Source organism: Pyrus communis, chromosome 6 (genome assembly GCF_041283825.1).
Source record: "Pyrus communis isolate YQ-2024b chromosome 6, ASM4128382v1, whole genome shotgun sequence".
Classification (NCBI taxonomy): domain Eukaryota; kingdom Viridiplantae; phylum Streptophyta; class Magnoliopsida; order Rosales; family Rosaceae; genus Pyrus; species Pyrus communis.
The window spans coordinates 11,547,625-11,569,064 of NC_142570.1; the positions used below are offsets into that span (position 1 = coordinate 11,547,625).

Consider the following 21,440-nt stretch of genomic DNA (forward strand, 5'->3'; position numbering starts at 1 on the left):
AGCCGGCTAATTAAATATGATGACCTAGTTATTAGTTTCTTAATTATATAAACGATCCCTTAGATAAATTCCCTTATACAATTTTGTACTTACATTTTTTCAAAGCCTACAATAATGATATTGAAATGTTAATAAAGTCAAAGCCTATATATGAGACGTCACCTTAAACAAGCATATGCGTTTGGTGTCCACAATAATAACTAATAAGTGGAACAAGGATCCTTGGCGACAAATTTCTATATAGTGGCATAGGATGCAATACATATACAAACAGATCATGGTTCACTTTTATTGTATCTTATTAAGCTTGATGTTGGTTTCATGTTTGGCTTTTGAAGCACAATTCGTAAAAGGTTCTGTCGGTTGAGATTTGGTCTAGTTTCAATATTAATTGAATAATAAAACATAATAGCTTAGTGTGGATCATTGCCCTTATATACTGTATAATATAAATAGCTGATATAGTTAGCTCGGTACATGAATGTGAGTTTTGTTGGGTTATAGATATAAAATACATGAGTGCTGAAGTATTTATCAGTTAGTGACTTAATATGATTGTAATCACTAGTTTAGGCAAACTACATAGTGTTATTTCATGATCCAAACTGTTTTCTTAGGTTGTCATTCAACGATCATGCTTGCAAAATGTAAGCCAAAACAGAAATCATTCCACTAATAGATTGTGTTAAAATGGAAATTTTCATTGTTTGCAGGAAATTGTGTTAGTCTACTTGTATGATCATGAGAGATTTTTAGGTGCATCTAGAATATTGTCGGAGCATCTCCGATGCAAGGACTCAAATCTTATATTTGAGTCAAAATATAAAGCAAAACATCTTCAATGAACATGAGACTTGAAACTTATATTTGAGTTTTGAGGCAAAATGAGACCCAAACTTGAGCTTCAATACAAGATTTAAGAAAAGGTGGAGCTCATGTCAACTAGAAAAAATGTTATTCAACCAAGAAAAATGAGATTTGAGTCCAATCATCTCCAATGCACATAACCAAATTGTTACAACTCAAATATGAGTATTGAGTCCAATGTTTCTTCTCCAGTGTTAAGACTCAAATCTTAAGACTCCAAATTGAGTCTTAAGAATTGAGACTTAAAATTGAGTTTAAGATTTGAGTCTTTTCATTGGAGAAGAAAACCAAAATACATAAATCCACCACCATTTTGGGACCAAAATATGAGAATAGAGTTTCGGACTTTGAGTCTTTGCATTGGCGCTCTCACATGGTGTAATCATTCCACTCAAACTATGATATTTGCATTTGTTATTTATTAGTATACCATAAAAGTAAGACCTATTAGCCTATGTTATTCACTCATGTCATAACAGGTGAAATATTAGACGGAGTTTTTGAACTTTAATCCTTGAAAACCTAGTGTTAGTTACATATTGATTCTAGTCCTTTTATTTATTTATTTATTTATTATAAGAAAGAAACTTCATTAAAGGGAGAAACCCCTCACACAGCCGGAGCTGATACAATCAAAATGGAAGGCCAAGTTTGCTTCCACAGGAAGACAAGCATCCCAAATATAAAGGTTATCTATCTTAAGCCCAACAGACGCCACAACATCCACAACAAAATTTGCTTCCTTTAATGCATGACCCCACTTGATATCTTGGAAGGACGAGGCACACCACCTGATGTTTTCAATAATAGATCTCAAATTCCACGGCACTTCACAGGCACCACGGATAGCATCAATGATAAGCTTAGAATCACCCTCCACAAAGTGTGTCAAGCTTCTCTTTCTAGCCCAGATCAAAGCCTCACATAACGCTAGAGCCTTACCAACATTAACGGTTGTAAACCCCAAGTTTATAGCACCGGCGAGGATAGGTTTGCAATGCTATTTCCTAATAACGAAGCCTCCGGCAGCCAAGGAGTTAGACACCGACCCGTCGAAATTTATTTTAACATAAGGAGACATTGGACATTTCCACTTGATCAAGTTATTTTCAACTGGCACTTTTGCACTTTCTAGATTAGCAACATTAACCTTGAAATAATCATTGACACGCCCTAGCCTTGATATCCCCACATATCAGGGTAGGCACGTGCTGGCCAATACTCGAAGGTGACGAAGCCATTTAAAACACGCATATAACTCAAAATATATGCAATTAGGACGATTATACCAAAGTAGGAACGTGCTCAAAGCATACAACTAACTAAAAATAATATGAAAGAACTACTAGGAAAAGATACAAACAAGGGAATGATACCTATACTGAGGAGCTCAAAGATACCTATGCTATAGAGTCCTAATGTCGGGATCAGGTGCCTCGATCCTAACTCTTGAAAGGGCGCAAAATAGAAAAGGTGAGGGGACCAAAGTTTATTATAATAATACTAATAATAGAAAAACATTTTATTTCTGAACAAACTAACCCCCTATTTTGAAAACACATATATAATACCCCAAAGGTGAAGCTGTATAAAATAGCATACATCCACACTGACACTAGCCGTGGCTAGTGAAGCTGTCCGACACTGCTTTCGACAGCGAAGCTGGGGGTCTATCATATATCATATCTTACTCCTCCATCTTCAACTATGTCATATGGCCATAGACATATGTACTCGTGGTGTGCAGATGTGCTATATGATAACCCACTAGGTAAGTACCAAAAACATATCTCAAAATCTCGTATCAAACATCGGAGCTCAAAAGCTCAAACCTCGCCTCATAAATCCAACACAAATCATATTCATAATCCAAAACAAACATATACGTGAATCCATAGAATGTCATAAACTAAAATCCCATGATTCATAACCTTTAGTAGTATATAAATCCGCCATATCATAATTTTTTCGTAAAAGCAATTTAATAAATCATAAGTATGAAAATCCGTAAAACATATTATAAATCATGCTCCATTCATAAAATATGCAATGCATGCTAGAATAATATTTTATAAAAATATATAAGTTTAGAAGGGGTTCACTCACAGATTTTATTGCTTGAGAATCGCTCGAACTATTGAGGATGACGTCTCTTCCCGCTAACGCGCCTAAACACAATTAGGGACCTTTTAGTAAAACTCTACTAAAATGTTAGAATTGGGAAAACAGACGACGTATTTGGATTCGGCCCATCAAAAAAACCTAAGGAGGGACCTCAGGTTTTCCCCCACGAGCTGCCGCACATGGCAGTTTGCCGCCCCGACTAGCCGGAAAATCAAACAACTCCAAAAATTTCCAAAATTTACAGGAATGAAGATCTTGATGAGTGAAGCAAGTTTCATACATGTAACTAAGCCTAATTTGGCCGAGAAAAGCCCCAATTTCACTCAAACCCGCTGGAAACACTAGAAATGGGTGACTTCAATCTGTCACTTCCAGTGCTCTGTCGGCCCCAAACCTGTTTGGCCTTTGTTCCTGACCTCTAGAGGAGTGATTTGGTGGTGGTAATTGAAGGATATCGTTTCACAAATGGTGGATCTTCGGCAAGGTTTCCCGCAACACCCACGGTGATTTTTGCACCAAACTACAACCAAATTTCTTCTAATCTTAGGTGGAAATGGAAGAGGGAAGGTCGTGAAATGTTTTCCAAGGAGTGTTTCAGCTTAATTTGCCATAAATTGGTAGGGAAACCACCGGGTTCCATGGTTCTCGCCGGTCAGGTTGCACGGGTCAAGAAAGACCTGGTTTTCCCCCTCCTTTCTTCCCTTTTCCATTGGCCCATCCTCATCCTCCCTTTTCTATTTGACCACATCTTCCCCTTCCTCTCTCCTTTCTCTTCTTTCTTTTCATTTCAACCGTCCACGTGTCACTTCCTCACTGCTCCAGATTTTGCTGGAGCCTTCTAGATTTATGGTCAAATGACCATTTTGCCTTCAACTTCGTTCGTTAATAACTCCAAATTGTGTTTTGCTTGCGCCCACACATTCGTAGTGACAAGTACTATAAGGATAAGCCAAGAAAATGGATCTTAAGTGAAACGACAAGGCGGTCAACAACAGTCAACGTATTTGCCTTAAAGGGCATTTTCATAAATTCATGTTTTAAAATTATAAAAACTATAATTTTTGGGGACAGGTCATTACAATCATTAACTGTAACTACCGCACGGAGAAAATATCTACTATGCAAAGGCTTTCATTCCTAAAAATTCTACCATTTCTATCATTCCATATTTGCTAGCAAATAGCCAAAGCTTTACTTAAGTTACTTGCAACATTCTTATTCCGATGAGAGAGGTTTTTAAGCCAATCACTTATCTTGAGGTTAGTATCAATATTTGAAAATAACGTATCATTGGAGCAACTCCAAACTTGCTTAGCATATTGACAATGGAGAAATAGATGATCTTGATCTTCCACGTGGTTATTGCACAAAGGACAATTAGTATTCATAACACAAAGGACAATTAGTATCCATATTTGTTATGAACTTGCTTAGTTTCTTCCTAGTTTGTAACTTACCCTTGATAAGGCTCCAGGAAAACCACTTTACTTTGGGAGGCAAGATTTGCTTCCAAACTCTATTGATAAGACCTTGCATCGGCGAAGGGCCAAGATCCTCCATTTGGAGCCAAGTCGTGGATTTAACTGAGAACCTAGCATTAGTACTTGGACCCCAAACAACAGAGTCCTTGAAAGAATAATGAGGGATAGGAATGTCACATATTTTGTTAACAATATAATTGTCTATCACTTGATTTAAATTGTCTCTATCCCAATGACCATCAACAATAAACTCTACAACCTTAGTGCCCTATTGGATTCGATGTCTTCGATTCTCTGGTATAAGATGGACGAGAGGGTGAAGAAAAACCCAGTTATGAGTCTAGAACATAATGTCTTAGCCATCACCTACCACCCACCTCATACCCTTAATAATAATGTCTCTGGACCCTAGAATACCTTTCCAGGCTAGTGAGTGGTTTTGTTTAGTTTTAGCCTTCAGAAAAGTATCATATCTAATGTATATCCTTCTGACTATTAACCCACCAGTTATCATTATTGAAAAGCACTTTACATCCTAGCTTAACAAGACACACCGTATTAAAATGGTCTAGGTTCCTGATACCTAAACCACTCGCATTCTTTGGTCTACATATTTTTTCCAACTCACATGGCTACAATTACGATTATCACCCCAAAAAATTTTCTGCATTCTCTGTTTAATTGACTGGTTAGTTTATGAGGACATTTAAAATAAGACATTATATGATTAGGCATACCTATAAGGTTGGATTGGACAAGCGTAAGTCTCCCCACCTTTGAAAGGGTTTTTGCCTTCCAACATGCAAGTTTTTGCTTAACCCTCATGATCAGCTCATTTCCATTCATAGAGTGCTTCTAGAAAACAATATTATGTATATACCAATGGTAGTTTTATGTTGAATTTGGAGAATATTAACAATATCGTTCTTTAGAAGATCATTTGCAAACTTATTTAAAACCTCTAGCACATTCCTGGCACCCTATATAGTTGCCTTGGCAAAGATAAGGCAATCATCTGCAAAGACTAAATTCGAGACTTTGTAGCCAAAAGGCGAAGTGAGCAAACTAATATGGGTTTTAGGAGTATAAGCTAACTCATTCAAACTCCTAATAAGGGTTTCCATGCAAAGAATGAAAATTTAGGGAGATAAGGGCTCACCTTGTCTAATACATCTACTTGGGCAAAAGTAGCCATGAGATTCTCCATTAATATTGACTAAGAAGGATGTAGAAGAGATACATTCCATACTTAAATTGATCCACTTATGACAGAAACCAAACCTTACCAAAACACACTTGATATAATCCCAATTTAGAAGATCATACGCCTTTTCCAAGTCTAGCTTGATAGCTAGATCCCTTTTCCTGCCTTTCTTCCTGTTAAAACTAGAAAACAATTCATGAGCAATGAGGATGTTATCCTGTATAGATCTGCCCGGAGCAAAAGCTCCCTAGTTGGGCGAGATACACAAATGAAGGAGGGATTTCAATTTAGTAATCATGACTTTCGTGATAATTTTGTAACCAAGATTACAAAGGCTAATTGATCGATAATTATTGACAATCTCTAGATTCTCCACTTTTGGAATTAGAGCAATATTTGTATGATTAATTAATTTGAGACTGGTATTATTGTCAAATAAGTCTTTCACCATGTTGCACACTGAAGGTCCCACTAAGTCCCAACATTCCTGGTAGAAACTTGCATGGATTCCATCAGGCCCTAGTGCTTTAAGAGCACCAATGCTTTTAACAACATGCCAAATCTCAGCATTTTAAGGAGTATCAGTTAACATGTTATTATGCTCATTTGAAATACAAGGGTTTATTACTTGATTGATTAAGTTGATGTGATCAACAGTAGGATTAGAGCAATTGGTGAATTGCAATTTAAATTCCTACACAAAGACTTGCTCCAAACCCTCACCTCTAAACCACCAAAAACCATTGCCATCTTTGATCTTGTTGATTTCATTGTGCTTGCTTCTTATCGTGGCACTCAATTGGAAGAATCTCGTATTTTTATCTCCATGTTTTAAGCAATTTGCTTTGACTTTATGAGCCCACATTACTTCTTCCTCCTTTTTCTAGTCCTTTTATGTGTATTTTAATATTCTGCTTTTGTTTTAATATTTAAAGTGTATTTCATTCAATGTCTCCCATAATTAAATATTTGAATTTATATATTAATATACACATTCTAATTTATTAATTATGTTTAATTCCCTCAAAATATTTAAAATGAATTAATGTACCAAAATATATTATAATGAATTAATGTACCTAAATGTCTGTACCAGTATTTATATAACAAAATTTATGTACCGAAATATATTATAAATAACTAATGTACCTAACTGTTTGTATCAATGGATATGATGAAATATATCAAATAAAATAATGTACCCAAATGAAGAACCCAAAGTGTACTATAATATGTTATATAAAAATTTAGTTTACCTAAACGTGTACAACAAAATATTTTATGATGAATGAAATGAAAATGAGAATTAAATATACCTAATACATTAAAATTAGGAAGAAAAACAAATAAAAGATCAAAATATAATTATAAATGAGGTGATTAATACATTAAGAGACCAAAAATTAGATTTCAAATTTTTGCAAGGATTAGAATGAGGTTTTCTAAAAATTAGTATTTATGAGAAATAACTTCTACACTTTTGTGCACACCTTTATTTATTTTTATTTTTGTCCCTGATTTTTTATTGAATTTATTCAATTTAAAAACTAAAATTAAATATGATATAGATGTGGAGAAATGAGATGTGCATATAAATTACTTCTATATGTAGGGAACCACTTTAATCTTGACATGCTAGTTAATTTGCCATAGCCAAAAGCTGAAGATGAATAACCGGGTTAAATAAAAAATAAAAATAAAAAAATTAAAAAAAAGGGTTAAAAGTAAATAACTGGGTTGGTGATCCATTAATCATTAATCTTTGTTAATTTGCAATAATATGCCTACTTTGGGCATCTCATTTATGCATCGGTGGCATGAGAATCTAAGAGGGTTCTGAGTTCCCAATCCTTAATTTATTTATCTCTATACTTTACGATATTGATCTCCAAAAACTCTGGATAATTAATCGAATGTGTGCTTATTTTGTACAACTCAGATTAAAAGTCAAGTAATATCAACACAGATAGAGAATACATTTTGCTCTTATTTGGGTACAGACTATATATTGCTATTTCATCAGAAACCTACAGTTTTCATTGGACTCTTTCTTACTATTTAAAACAACATAGAAACAAAACTTGTGAAAGAATTACTAAGAATGCCACATAATTCCACCTACCCATAGTCCAAAATTTAGGAAAGCGCAATACCACACGGATTTTTGGCGACTTGTGTCTTTGTTTACCTCCAATCGCAACTGGTGGTTTAGATTAATTTTAGGGTCTCTTAATTCCAAACTAAATATTCTAAATTACTCTCACTAGCACAATAATAAAATTTATTTTTAGCATTACCTTCCTTCTCTCTTAGAGCCCCTGGAAAGAACGAGAAAGAGAGAAAGAAAGCAGAGCTAATATTGAAGCGCCTAAAATTATTTTCTTAGGCCTTCAGGTTTCTCTTCTTCATTGTTTATGTGATCTAAATTAATTTACTACAAAGGTGGTAACACACATTGGGGTGCATTGAGTTTTACATTCATAACACACTGTTTACAAGACAACCCATAATCTGGTGGCTTCGGCCAAAATCTCCATGGCGAGCCCAGCGCCAACACCACCTGAAAAAGAAAAGGCTACTCCTGCAATAGTTGAAAGTAATCTCTCTCTCTCTCTCTCTCTCTCTCTCTCTCTCTCAATGTTTTCTCATATATATATAAACACACACATATACTCTGCTACGGATTTTTTTTTAGTTAAATTTGATTTTCATAATGGTTTGTATCATTTATTTCAATCTTAAATATTCAATTTTCAGTACCATTCAATGCTACACTGCATTGAAAGAAAAATTGGTGTTCCTTATGCTCCTATTTTCTTAGAGATTTTCTTATATAATTTCCTAATTCATATATGAATGTTGTAATGCTGTTTTATTTTGAAGAAATAGATTTTTTTTTTTTTTTTTTTTTTTAAATATGGGCCATCTGAGGAGAGATTCTTGAATGTGCCAATGAATGTTATGTCCCTATACCTCAAATTTAAGTACAAACCAATAATACTAGACATTAGAGTAGTTATAATAAGGCTCGTTTGGGAATGTTTCTAAATGACTGAAACTTTTAGAGAAAATGCTTTTGCAACAAATCCTTAGTAAAAATGTAAGTTAATCCTAAAAAAGCACTTAAGGTACTTTCTATAAGAAGCACATAATGGGTGCTTCTTCCAGGAATCACTTCTTGCTTTTGAAACTCAAAAATATTCTCTCAAAGCACTTTTTGTCATTTCCAAACCAGCCTTAAATTCTTTAAAATTTTAAAGTCCTATATATGATGTAATGCAAAACCATTTGTTATATATAGGCAGTTTCAAAACATTTCTATTTTTTTCTTTTGCCCTTTTTAGTTTTTTATTGTAATTAAGAGTGAAAGTCTACATTATAACAAGGGAAGGAGATCAAGAATGATAAAAGTGGTAACAAAAATTAGGGAGAAAACGTCACTATGTGTGTAAGTTTTTTGTTATTTTCATTTCTACAATTTTTTTGCTCACTTTGTTTTCTTTTTCTTTTAAATGAAAAAAAATTACCAGTCGGGTAGTGAATTTATATGTATAAGTTGGTATATGATGAAGACTGGTACTTGCACAACACTATGAAGTAGTTAGGTCTAACTTCTAATTATGGATTCTTTATTTCTGTTTGTGCAGAGGATGCTGGTGCAATTAGAAAAGGTAATTGGCCGGAACACACTATCATGAAGTTTCTTAATTTATGCCTGCATTACGTACTAATTTGATTATTTAAATTAACTAACAGTTTATTTCCTCAACTACTTATATCATTTCTTGTTCTTACACAACAGTTTTGTCAACCAAGTCATTGGGTTTAATCAAAGCATGGGAAGAACGCGAGAAAACAAAAGTAGACAACAGGTAAGATATTTAAAACCATTTTAGCTTTTTAACACATTTACTTATTTGGTAGGAGAAGCTTGGCACATTTATACAACTTCAGTTAATATATATGGATTATCATCTGTTCATTAACTTTAAGATCCATTGTTTAACAGTCAACTTATTCAAATTGTTGAACAGAGCAAATAAAAAGTTATCTAATGTTGTGGCATGGGAGCTAAGCAAACAAGCGGCTATTGATGCGCGTCAAAAGAAGTATGAGGTAATTAATAGGACTACGTTAATTAGGGAAATTTCCCACACCCTATTATTCCTCGTGCACACTTCTATTTATTTTATATCTTTGAATCAAATAAAATAAATTTAATAGACAAAATATAAACATGTGTGTACAAGAAGAGAAAGTGGTGTGCAAAAATCATTTCTCTTGAATTAGGGTTGCACATTGTGGTTACCCGTAAGCTGTTAGAGATGCAATAGTACGTAGTGATAGTAGTGGTTCCCCACTGGATGACGAAATTATAGGGACTTCTGAGACGGACCACCCTAGACATACTAAATCCTTCCTAAGCACTCATGGTAAAAAAATTAGCATTTAAATTCTCATCGTGTAGTCTGTTAGCAAATTTAATTCACAAGTGAAATTTCAGTTAAATACAGAGGTAAAAATGTATTTTACTTCTCTTTCTAGTGATCACATTCTCTCTTCATCTCTCTATTTGTAATTTGTATCTTCACCTTCTTCCCTCCTATCTGTCTTCAACTATTGTCGTGGGTATTCTAACCGGCCAATTCCCAACCTTGTTGCAGCCAACCTTTTTCATCTTTTTTTCATCCAAATATAATATTGGAAACTAATACGGAACAATTAGATTCAAGTTAGTGTGGACTCTCTAACCAATCGGATGTATGCATATAAACCTCGAAGGCCACGATTTCTAAATATTTTGCCAAACGCAGATCTCATAGTTCGATACACCTGTGAAGCTAATAAGGTTCTTAGAATATCAAGATTCAAACGGATATGAGCCGATGTAAGACAAAGGACTCAAATGAATAAAAATTGGAGTATAGTTGAGATTTCTTGCTACCAAGAAAGAGAAGAAAGTGAAAATACAAATTACAGAGAGAGTAGAGAGACGAGGAAGAAGGTGCACACATCAAAGTACATTTTTACACCAATATTTAACGGACATTTAACGAAAAATTTACTTATGGACTAATTTGCTAAAGGACTAAACCACAAGGGTTTAAATCCTAATTTTTTTGCACGTAGGTTATATTTCGATTACCTTATCATCATGATGATTTTATATCCGATTAGGCCATTTTATCTGGAACCAAATTTGCACGCATCTACAGACGAAAGCGATGTTTCGTCGGAATCACCCATGAACTCCAGTCATAGGGTTGATTGGGGGTGTGATTGAATCCATGTTCGATTGCCTATAGGTTTGTCCTTCCATAAAAGGAGTAGTGTGATGTGTGCTACATCGTGAACCATCCTTGATGAATATGCCTTGGCTTAGGAGTGTAGGAGATGCTCCATGTCTATGCGCTAGCGACGACATGTATGAGAGAATATGTGTTTTGTAATCTCGTATACAATTATGTGCTAAGAGATCAAAAGACATGTCCTTGGTAAATACCTAGACTAGGGTATTTATAGAGATCTTAAGAGTACTTATAAGGACAGATATCCACTACTTAAATGATTTTAGGATCATCCCTCTGATTATTCCCTTAAGTGGCTAGAGCTCAGGTTTGAGTGTGTAACCACAACCCTTAAGTTGTACAAACTTTCTGGAAGCTGGATGGTGCACTGTAGCTTACCGGACAATGGGGCCATGTTCCAATGTCTGTAGTCCACCTAACGTAACCGCGCTTAATACAAATTGAGTCTCCATGCTGGTAACCAGAAAACCATGAAATGAGCTACATGAGACTTCTTTGAGACTAACACTTTGAATTTTTTAGATTTGCAATGGTTGCATAGTTACAAAGTAGTAAGACAAAACTATGTCTTATGAGTACTGAAAAAGATTGTATAAGAAAGAACAAACAAAGTCATGTGAGGATCAAAATTTTCATGCCCTTGCAAAGGAGAATGGGAGTTTCTTGTGAGGATGGCAAGGGTGCACATTCATTAGCCATCTGTAGCGATGATATGAAAAGATCATTCCCAACTCTGGGGTTTCTATCCTGAATATGCAGTTTCCTACGTCGGCCCATGTTAGGTGCCTGAGTTATTGCATATGACGTCATTTATTTGACCAAGTTGACTTGCTTAAGGTCAATAATTAGACTTAAACCAGTCAGACGCTTATTAGATAGGAGCCACACATGATTGAGGCTAACTTAAGTCAGAGTTGTAGCTCATGTGCATAGCTCGTTATGATTCCATGCCTCAACCTTGTTTGAGAATATTTAAAGCATGTAAAACTTTGCATTTAATCATGTATACAACTAAATAATCAAAATTACTTACCTCTTGAAGCGCTACCATGGTTCTGACCAAGGTTGTTCATTCGTCGGATGGGCTTTCGAGTTGTTTTCCTCGTCTTTAGTAAGTACCTTAGCATGAAAGTGAACTTCCATGCTTGTATGGGATCACGCTCGTGCCACAGTTACTGATGCATCGACCGTTTTACTCGTCGAAGTTCAAACCTGAAAAGGTTTCTTTTGCAAATATGCAGAAAATCGCTATTTGTACTATACATAGTAAAATGGCGATATTTTGCTCATTAAGGACTAGAATCATAAGCCGTAAAGTGTTATGGAGAGCTGACATTTGTAGATTTCCAACGATATAAGTCCCATTGTCCAACTATGTTGGAGGAATTTCATTTTAGTCCACAAAATGGACTGATATGCACAGGCAGTTTGCTAGTTGTCTTTACACACCAGAGTTGGTTCTTGTCCCATGCTTACATTCCGTTTTGGAACTATGCTTGGGCGATCCAGAATTACAGACACTATTTTGATGTCTTGGATTGGCCATTCTTTCCTCCAGAGGTGCCAACACACTTTTCATGTCCTTCGAATTAACTAATACATGCACTTTAACTTATAGAGGATGACATGTTGTCTAAGTTTAATTTCCTCACTCATTCATTCTAGATGAAGCATCCGTGATTTGCAATATTGATCTGAATATAAGAGTATTATGATTACTTATGGCGCACATCAATTCCTAGGTGGTAGGAATTTTAAGAACATAGGAAACACGTTTGGTCCCTAGTTGGATTATGTGTCTTGCGGAACAAGTAGAAATGTTTGGAGCCTAACAAAGCATGGTGGAACTGTAGGTCAGCTTGTTTAGCTTATCACGACCGGAGCTGGTTACTCCATGATTGCACTACGAAGGCGTACTTACTCTAATCCGTCTTACTCCAACCAATGAAAAGTTCAAGGACCATGTTTTTTTAGAGTAAGTCGAAGTAACAATGTCATTCAGATTTCTTTATGTGTGTGAATCCGGGTCCAGAACGGCTATATGGTATATGAGTCATTTCATATTCATAAAAGAATCTCTTCTTACTCCACATAGTATGCCTTTGTCCTTTTCCATTATGAGCTAGTAATGGAGGATTACTAGTATGGAGTTGCCATGCACTGCTTTGTGAGTGACTTTACTTTTAGCTAGTCGGAGCAAACTTGTGTTGGCTGGAACCATTAAGTTAACCGTTAAATTAGTCATTATTGTGTATATCCTAAATTCGTAGGCTTTTGTAGCACATTGTGCGTTTGTTTAATATAAGTTCGAAGGAAGAACTTGAGGAATTCCGTATAGAATTCCAATTTGCGCTGTGATTGGTAAAAAGGCGAAACGTTTTCTACGTAGCTCAGAATCTCGTTCCACAAAATTTTACGGAAATCTAACGTCCGTATCTTTGCCATGGTGTATGGTAAAAATCCCAATTCGTTCTGAACAGGTACATTTTAACCTGTCAACTTGACAATGTTGCTGTAACGTCCTAGCTGGGTTGGCTTGTTGTTCAGCTTCTTTGCGTGCCAAATTTGAGGTCGTTTTCCTTCTGAAAAATTCTGGAAAAATAAGAGCTTTGTAGCCCTACTTCTTAGCTTTTCATGCGCATATGGCACATCACTTGGAAAAATCAAGAAGGCTTTGAATCCCTCGTTTTCCTGTAGTTCTGACAAGACTGCAGCTTCGGTTGTCTTTATTGAAAACTGGAAGGATTTGGTTGTGTTGAAAATTATGATATTTTGAAACAACGATCTTTGATCACTTAGCCCTCGTCTCCAGCTAGCCTTATATTCACATTTATCCGAAAAATGAATTTTCCATTTGAAGCCATTTAAGTACGCACAATGGGCTTTCGTGATACTGCCATGAATGAGAGTTGCTATGCTCCGTGAGTTTATCGGAATTGCCACAACAATCCTGGAGCTAACGGAGGTGCTATTGGTTCAAATATACTATGGATCAAGAATATGAAGCGAGTCAAGTTTGTCATATGGTTTAAATCTGTTAAATGGATTGAACAGTTCGTGTTAGTCTGGTAAAATGTTGATGTGGATCACGAAAAGGGTTGCACTGATACGGTTACTATATGCGTGGGTCTGAAGCTGCCATCGCGAATCGGGCTAGGCTTCACATTCCATGTTCGCTCCGAAGTTGAAGTTGTTGAATAAGAAGAGTATCCAAGATAACTCTAATGATCCCAAGAAGAAGAAAATAGAGCACACTCTTAAAGAAAGCTCACAAAACAAACTAATTAGCAAAGCTTTTCTTATTTAGCTCTAGGCTTTGTTTCTCCTTGGATGATATACAATGCTTGAGGACTTGGGTATTTATAGCAAACCAAATGAAAGCTACACCACACACTTACTTCACCTACAACATCCACCTACTTCACCTACAACCTCCACTTACTTCACCAACCTCACACACTTACTTCACCAACCTCACACACTTACTTCACCTACAACATCCACCTACTTCACCTACAATTGACATTGATTCTCAACACTCCCCCTCAATGTCAACTCTCATTCTTTGCACTGTGCTGAGCAGACAGCGAAAATTTTCGAGCTTGCCTGTACTTAAACTTTTTGTGAACAAGTCCGCAACTTGATCATTCGTCTTGACCTGTCTCATCTCAATCTCTTCTTGCAGAACCTTTTCTCTGATAAAGTGATAATGTACCTCCACATGCTTAGTTCTTGCATGAAAGATTGGATTTTCCGCCAAGCGAATTGCCGATTGGTTATCACAGTACAATGGTACTGGATAATCTACTGGTTGATGTAGATCACTCATCAACTGTATTAGCCATGCATTCTCTTGAGCTGCCATTGCTGCTGCTCTATACTCTGCTTCAGTGGTTGACAATGATACCGTCGGCTGTCTCTTGCTACACCAAGAGATGGTTCCAGAACCAAGCTTAAACACATACCCAGTTGTTGATCTCCTGGTGTCATGATCTCCCGCATAGTCAGCATCACAGTAACCAACTAACTTGGAGTCTTCACCTTTCTTGTACAAAAGACCATAGTCAATTGTACTCTTCACATATCTCAGTATTCGTCGAACTGCTTCCAAGTGAGGCTTCTTTGGATTTTGCATGTACCAACTCATCACACCAACTGCATAAGAAATGTCAGGTCGAGTCAAGGTTAAGTAGATCAGACTACCTACCAATTGTCGATACATCGTCGCATCTTCCAAATCTTTTCCTTCATGTGCACTCATTTTGACATTTGGCTCCATCGGCGTAGAGATCAGCTTGCATTCGAGCATTCCGAACCTCTTCAATAAATCTTTGGAATACTTCTGTTGACAGAGAAATATTCCTTCTTGTGTGCGATCAATCTCTAGACCAAGGAAGTGCTTGAGTTGGCCAAGTTCCTTCATCTGGAAACGGACTGATAAATTCTCCTTCGTCCGAAGAATTTCTGCCTCATCATCACCGGTTATGATCAAGTCATCCACGTACACTAGCACGATAGCTAGCTTTCCTTCATTGGCTTTGACAAACAAGCTGGAATCTGCAGGTGTTACTGAATAACCACTTTGTGTTAGAAACTCTGCAATTTTACCATACCACGCCCTGGGTGCTTGTTTCAATCCGTAGAGTGCTTTCCGCAGTTTACACACATATTCAGGATGATCTTGGTTCTGAAATCCCATTGGTTGGATCATGTAGATCTCCCGATCCAGCTCTCCATGAAGAAAAGCATTCTTCACATCCATCTGCCACAGATTCCAGTCTTTGTTGGCTGCAAGTGCAAGTAAGACTCGTACTGTTGTAAGCTTCGCCACTGGACTAAACGTTTCATCATAGTCTAGTCCGTACTGTTGAGAGAAACCACGAGCTACCAATCGTGCCTTGTACCTCTCGATTGACCCATCTGGACGACGCTTTATCTTGTAAACCCACTTGCAGGATATGGGTTTCACATCTCTTGACTTTGGCACGAGATCCCAAGTCTGATTTTGCTGAAGTGCATCAAGCTCTTCTTTCATAGCTGTCATCCACTCAGAACTCTGCGATGCTTCTTCGAACGTCTTAGGTTCTGTTGCAGTTGTTTCTTCAATTATGGCTGCATTGGCGTATTTGGGATTTGGTCTCCATGCTCTTGTTGACCTTCGGAGTTGAGATTTTGGAGTTGATTCTTCCATTTCACTCGGCCCACCTTCTTCGTTTGGTTGTTGATACACGCCAGTTTGCCAAGGATTCTGAGCCACTCTTTGTTCGACATCATCGCCATTTGGATCTCCTGATTCATCTGAACTTGGTTGGAGTTAGATAGTATGCTCCTCCATCTTCTGTTGCAGCTTTTCTCCAAATTCTCTGGAGTCTGGTAGCACCTCCTTCTCTGAGGACCACCAAAAAGATGCTTCATCAAACACCACATCTCGTGAAGTGTAACATCTTCCACTTGTTGGATCGCAATATTTCCATCCTTTTCTCTGGCTGTCGTATCCCACAAAGATACATCTAACAGCTTTCTTGTCAAACTTGCTCCGTACATGATCAGGAACAAATAAATAACATACACAGCCAAATACTCGAAAGTAGCTAACTGTAGGTTTCATGTTCCACAATTTCTCAAGGGGAGAAACAAATCCTAACCTTGGTTGAGGAAGTCTGTTGATCACTAAGGCTGCAGTCCTCATTGTTTCAGCCCAAAACTTTCCTGGTACGTTCTTTGCATGTAGCATACTTCGACAAATTTCTGCAAGATGCCGGTTCTTTCTCTCAGCTACACCATTTTGTTGTGGTGTGTTGGCACAAGTGTACTGATGACGTATTCGACATTCCCTTAGGTATTGAGAGAACTCACTTGCGCTATATTCTCCCCCGTTATCTGTGCGCAGGCAACGGATCTTCTTTCCCACTTCTCCTTCGGCTGACTCTCTGAACTCTTTAAACTTTGAGAATGTGTCAGATTTTTCTTTCATAAAGAAGACCCACACATACCTTGAGAAGTCATCAATGAACGTCACCATGTATCGCATCCCACTTATCGATGGTTGCTTGACGGGCCCGAACACATCGGAATGAACTAACTCCAACGGTTCTTTCGCTTTGAACTTCGACTCTTCGTATGGTAGTTGATGTGCTTTACCATACTGGCATCCTGCACAAACCGTGTCTGTTCGCACGTCAAGTTGAGGAAGCCCCTTAAGCATCGACTTCTTCATCATCACATTTAGCTTGTGATAGCTAACGTGACCTAACCGCATGTGCCATAAATCTGATGTCTCATTTTTCCTTGTCCTGTCTACATATGCAGATTCTGCTGACATTACGTAGACTGACTCCAATCGTCGCCCCTCCATTGTTGGTGTTTCTGAGATTTTGAGGTCATGATACACCTTCACATCTCGTGGACCGAACAAGACATGGTGGCCCGATGATGTCAATTGAGCCACAGATAGCAAATTTTTCTTCATTCCTGGGACATGATAAACATCTTGAAGTGGCACCTGGTTGGAATTATATCGAGGCTTAACTATTGTCTTACCGATGTGAGCTATCGGTAACCTTGAGTTGTCGGCTGTCACCACCACACGACCTCCCTTATATTCAGATAGATTTTGCAGCTTCTGTTTATCACCCGTTATATGATTTGAGCAGCCCGAATCTACGATCCAATCATTTTTGTAATTAATGCGTTCTGGTGTTGTTACCATGAGGGCTAATTCTTCTTCTTCCTCCGTAGCGAATAATGCTTCAGCATCCCAGCCATCTTCACTATTCTCCTTCGAACTGGAAGTAGCAGTATTACTTTCAACATGCTCTTTCTTGGTCCAACAATCTTTCGCCATGTGGCCCATCTTCCCGCAGTTGTAACACTTGCCACTAAACTTTTTACTATTACCGCGATTCTTCCAAGCTCCCCCAGAACGAGAGCCTCCATTTCCTTGGTGACTTTGCACCTTTTCTCCATCCTTTTTAGATCCACTACCAGTGTACCGCTTGAAGGTGCCTTTGCTTTTGTTGGTGTAGAGCGCTTCTTCTTCACTCTTCAGTGAGACTCCTCCCATTTGCTTGGCCATAGCTTCTTGACTTGCAAGCAAATTTTCAAACTCAACAAGCGATGGTTGTGTCGGCCATCCTTGTATAGCGGCAATGAACCCTCGATATTCGGGTCTCAAACCATGGATAATTATTCTCTTCATCCTGGTTTCCCCAATAGGAGCTGTTGGATCTAATTTTGAAATTTCGCGGCATATCGACTTCACCTTGTGAAAGTACTGGGCAATCGTCATGTCGCGTTGTACCATCGATAGCAGCTCATTCTCGAGAAGTTGCAATTTTGTATCGTTCCTCTTCGAAAAGAGTGTAACAAAAGTGTCCCATGCTTCCTTTGGCGTTTTAGCATCCCGAATGTGCTCCAACATTTCTTCTTCTATTGTGGTCTTTAAGGCAAACATTGATTTGCCTGCTTTAATTTTCCACTTCCGCAAGACGCCGTTAACATCTTCCGCTGCCGGTTGTGTAACTTCACTACCACCGACAACCTCCCACAAGTCTTGACCTTGAAGGTAAGACTCTATACACGTTGCCCACGTGTTATAGTTTTGGTTGTTGAGCTTCTTGATTCCTCCAACAACTTGAAGATCACCCATCGTATCGGCAAGACTTTGACTACACCGAACAAGCTTGAGTGACTACCGTGCAGAGTAATACACTACTCTCGACACAAAGAAGCTCCCTCTCAAGGTTTGTGATAACCCCAGCAATAATCTCAAGAAATTTTTTTCTGATGTGGAAGATCAGTCAAAACTGCAACCACAGAGCATACTCGGAATTTCAAGAGACTTTACAACCAATGCTCTACCAAGAACGATCCCTGACCGACTTGGCTCTGATACCAATTGTTGAATAAGAAGAGTATCCAAGATAACTCTAATGATCCCAAGAAGAAGAAAATAGAGCACACTCTTAAAGAAAGCTCACAAAACAAACTAATTAGCAAAGTTTTTCTTATTTAGCTCTAGGCTTTGTTTCTCCTTGGATGATATACAATGCTTGAGGACTTGGGTATTTATAGCAAACCAAATGAAAGCTACACCACACACTTACTTCACCTACAACATCCACCTACTTCACCTACAACCTCCACTTACTTCACCAACCTCACACACTTACTTCACCAACCTCACACACTTACTTCACCAACCTCACACACTTACTTCACCTACAACATCCACCTACTTCACCTACAATTGACATTGATTCTCAACAGAAGTTCAGATGGCTTCCACCATAATTGCATATCAAGTCGAGTTTCCAAGATATTGTGAAGTACTTCATCGCTTTGCTTTGAACACGTCATGGACTCTTCACCGCAGTTGTGTCAGACATTCGTAAACACAGCAAGGTTGATCCGTGAAGCATCAAACAGAGCTTCCACCACAATTTGACAAGAACAACAGTAGAGATTGTTCTAATTTCGTTGCCGCTCATGGCAGATGTCATTGAATATGATTCTTCTCTCAATGAAAGCATCAATTCTTAGAACCAAATATACGCATATCCGCGAATAGAGGCGATGTTTCGTCGGAATCACCCATAAACTCCGGTCATGGGTGAATGGCGTTGATTCGGAGTGTGGTTTAATCCGTGTTAGATTGCCTGCATATCTACATATCTCTGGACTTGCAGAATCAAATCACGGGTGTAGTTCTATGGAAGGAATAGTGTGATGTGTGCCACATTGTGAACCATCCTTGGCGAAAATGTCTTGGCTTAGGCATGTAGGAGATACTTCTCCATGTCTACGTGTAGACAATGGCATGCGTGAAAGAATATGTGTATTGTAGTCTCGTCGACAATTGATCATAAGAGATATCCTTGATAAATACCAGGCTAGGGTATTTACAAATATCTTGAGAGTCATTGTAGTGTGAGTAATCACTATTAAATCAAGAGTGTTTTTAGGCGAGAATCTAGGATAAGATATCCAATCATTATGAGATCGTGATTACATTGCCTAATCTTCAAGATATCCTATTTGACATGAACTATGGTTTCCTTCCTTAGGAGGCAAGTAAACTCCTCAATAGGCCTAAGCCTGGTCCGACTAATCACTCCATCGGAATAACTTACTCCGACGAAACGTGACCAGTTCGATCATCTAACCTCCATAAGCTTTGGGCTTCCATTCATTTTCGCCACTTGGGGTGGCACGTGTCAAGGGCCACAATTAATTTATCCTGAAGTGGTGGTGATGTTCACTATTGCATTGACTATCATTAGATGAATTTATATTACGAAAATTTCATATTAGATAGATTAAATCATACTTATTTACCAATAATCAATATAATGGTAGTATTCACCACCAGTTTAGAATAGTGAGTAAAAATCCACTTAGGCACACTCCTAACATTCTGTCCCCACTCACCCTAGCCACTTTTGATCCCACCTAATGAATCCTGACCCGACAGCTCATGGCGTGGGTGTCCGCACCTAAAATCTCCAACATCGGGTGCCAAATGCCCAACCCTCCTATGGATTGAACACATTTTTAAAAGCTTGTTAGTCACCATATGATCTAACTTATGAGAATATTTCAGTATTTTTATGCATTCGATATGAATACATAGCAAATGAAACGTACTACCACTGCAGTTGGAACTCCGGATATTCAAAATAGAAAATTATTTTCTTTTTACGTCCATAATTTAGTCGTTTTTTGAGTTTTGAGGTTTTATATACGCTTCTTTATATCTCAGCAGTGTATATATAACTACGAAGGATACTGATTACTGTTGCTTTCTAAACATGTCTTATGTTTGGCAGCAAAAACTAGAAAAGAAGAAGGCTTTATACGTTGAAAAGATGCAAAACAAAATAGCTGGAATCCATAAGACAGCAGAAGAGAAGAAGGCAATGGTTGAAGAGGCGAAAAGGATAGAACGTAATAAGGTGGGCGAGAAGGCTGACGATTTCCGTGAAATAGGGCATGTACCAAAGAAAATCCTATCATGTTTTAACTGTTGATCAACTTGCAATTTCCTAATACTAGTTTATTTTAGCATACAACATGTGACAATGATATAGTATTGGTCATATAACCAGTAATATTAATGTAAGGTCATTTTTGTCTAATGACAGTTCATATCTACTAATCACATGTAAAGCTTCATTTTCATTTCGGTAATCACTAGAGAAGAATTCGCCAAGACTAATGTTTGGGTGAGGGATTTTCAAAGTCTCAAGGGATTGAGACCACAGATCACATGTAAAGCTTCATTTTCATTTCGGTAATCACTAGAGAAGAATTCGCCAAGACTAATGTTTGGGTTAGGGATTTTCAAAGTCTCAAGGGATTGAGACCACAGGTTAGTAAGGAATGAAGAGCAAAATGTATATAGGAGGGATTAGATATTCATCTCAAAGAGGGATCTGCAATTCTGTACTTAAAAGG

General features: G+C 37.6%; 1 protein-coding gene across 1 annotated transcript; it reads left to right on the forward strand.

Moving 5' to 3' along the window:
• Positions 1 to 7,999: 7,999 nt before the first annotated feature.
• On the forward strand, positions 8,000 to 21,141 carry LOC137709881 (remorin-like). Its single transcript, XM_068448860.2, has 5 exons — positions 8,000 to 8,272; positions 9,324 to 9,347; positions 9,479 to 9,548; positions 9,711 to 9,792; positions 20,813 to 21,141. The coding sequence occupies exons 1-5, from the start codon at positions 8,212 to 8,214 to the stop codon at positions 21,011 to 21,013; spliced, it is 438 nt and encodes a 145-aa protein (XP_068304961.2). The 5' UTR covers positions 8,000 to 8,211; the 3' UTR covers positions 21,014 to 21,141.
• Positions 21,142 to 21,440: the final 299 nt, after the last annotated feature.

What these genes read in the sequence shown, in the direction of transcription:
- LOC137709881 (XM_068448860.2), top strand. Translation starts at nt 8,212, where the DNA reads ATGGCGAGCCCAGCGCCAACACCACCTGAAAAAGAAAAGGCTACTCCT. An exon ending in TACTCCTGCAATAGTTGAAA is followed by an intron (nt 8,273 to 9,323) that starts GTAATCTCTCTC and finishes CTGTTTGTGCAG; the next exon opens with AGGATGCTGGTGCAATTAGA. An exon ending in TGCTGGTGCAATTAGAAAAG is followed by an intron (nt 9,348 to 9,478) that starts GTAATTGGCCGG and finishes CTTACACAACAG; the next exon opens with TTTTGTCAACCAAGTCATTG.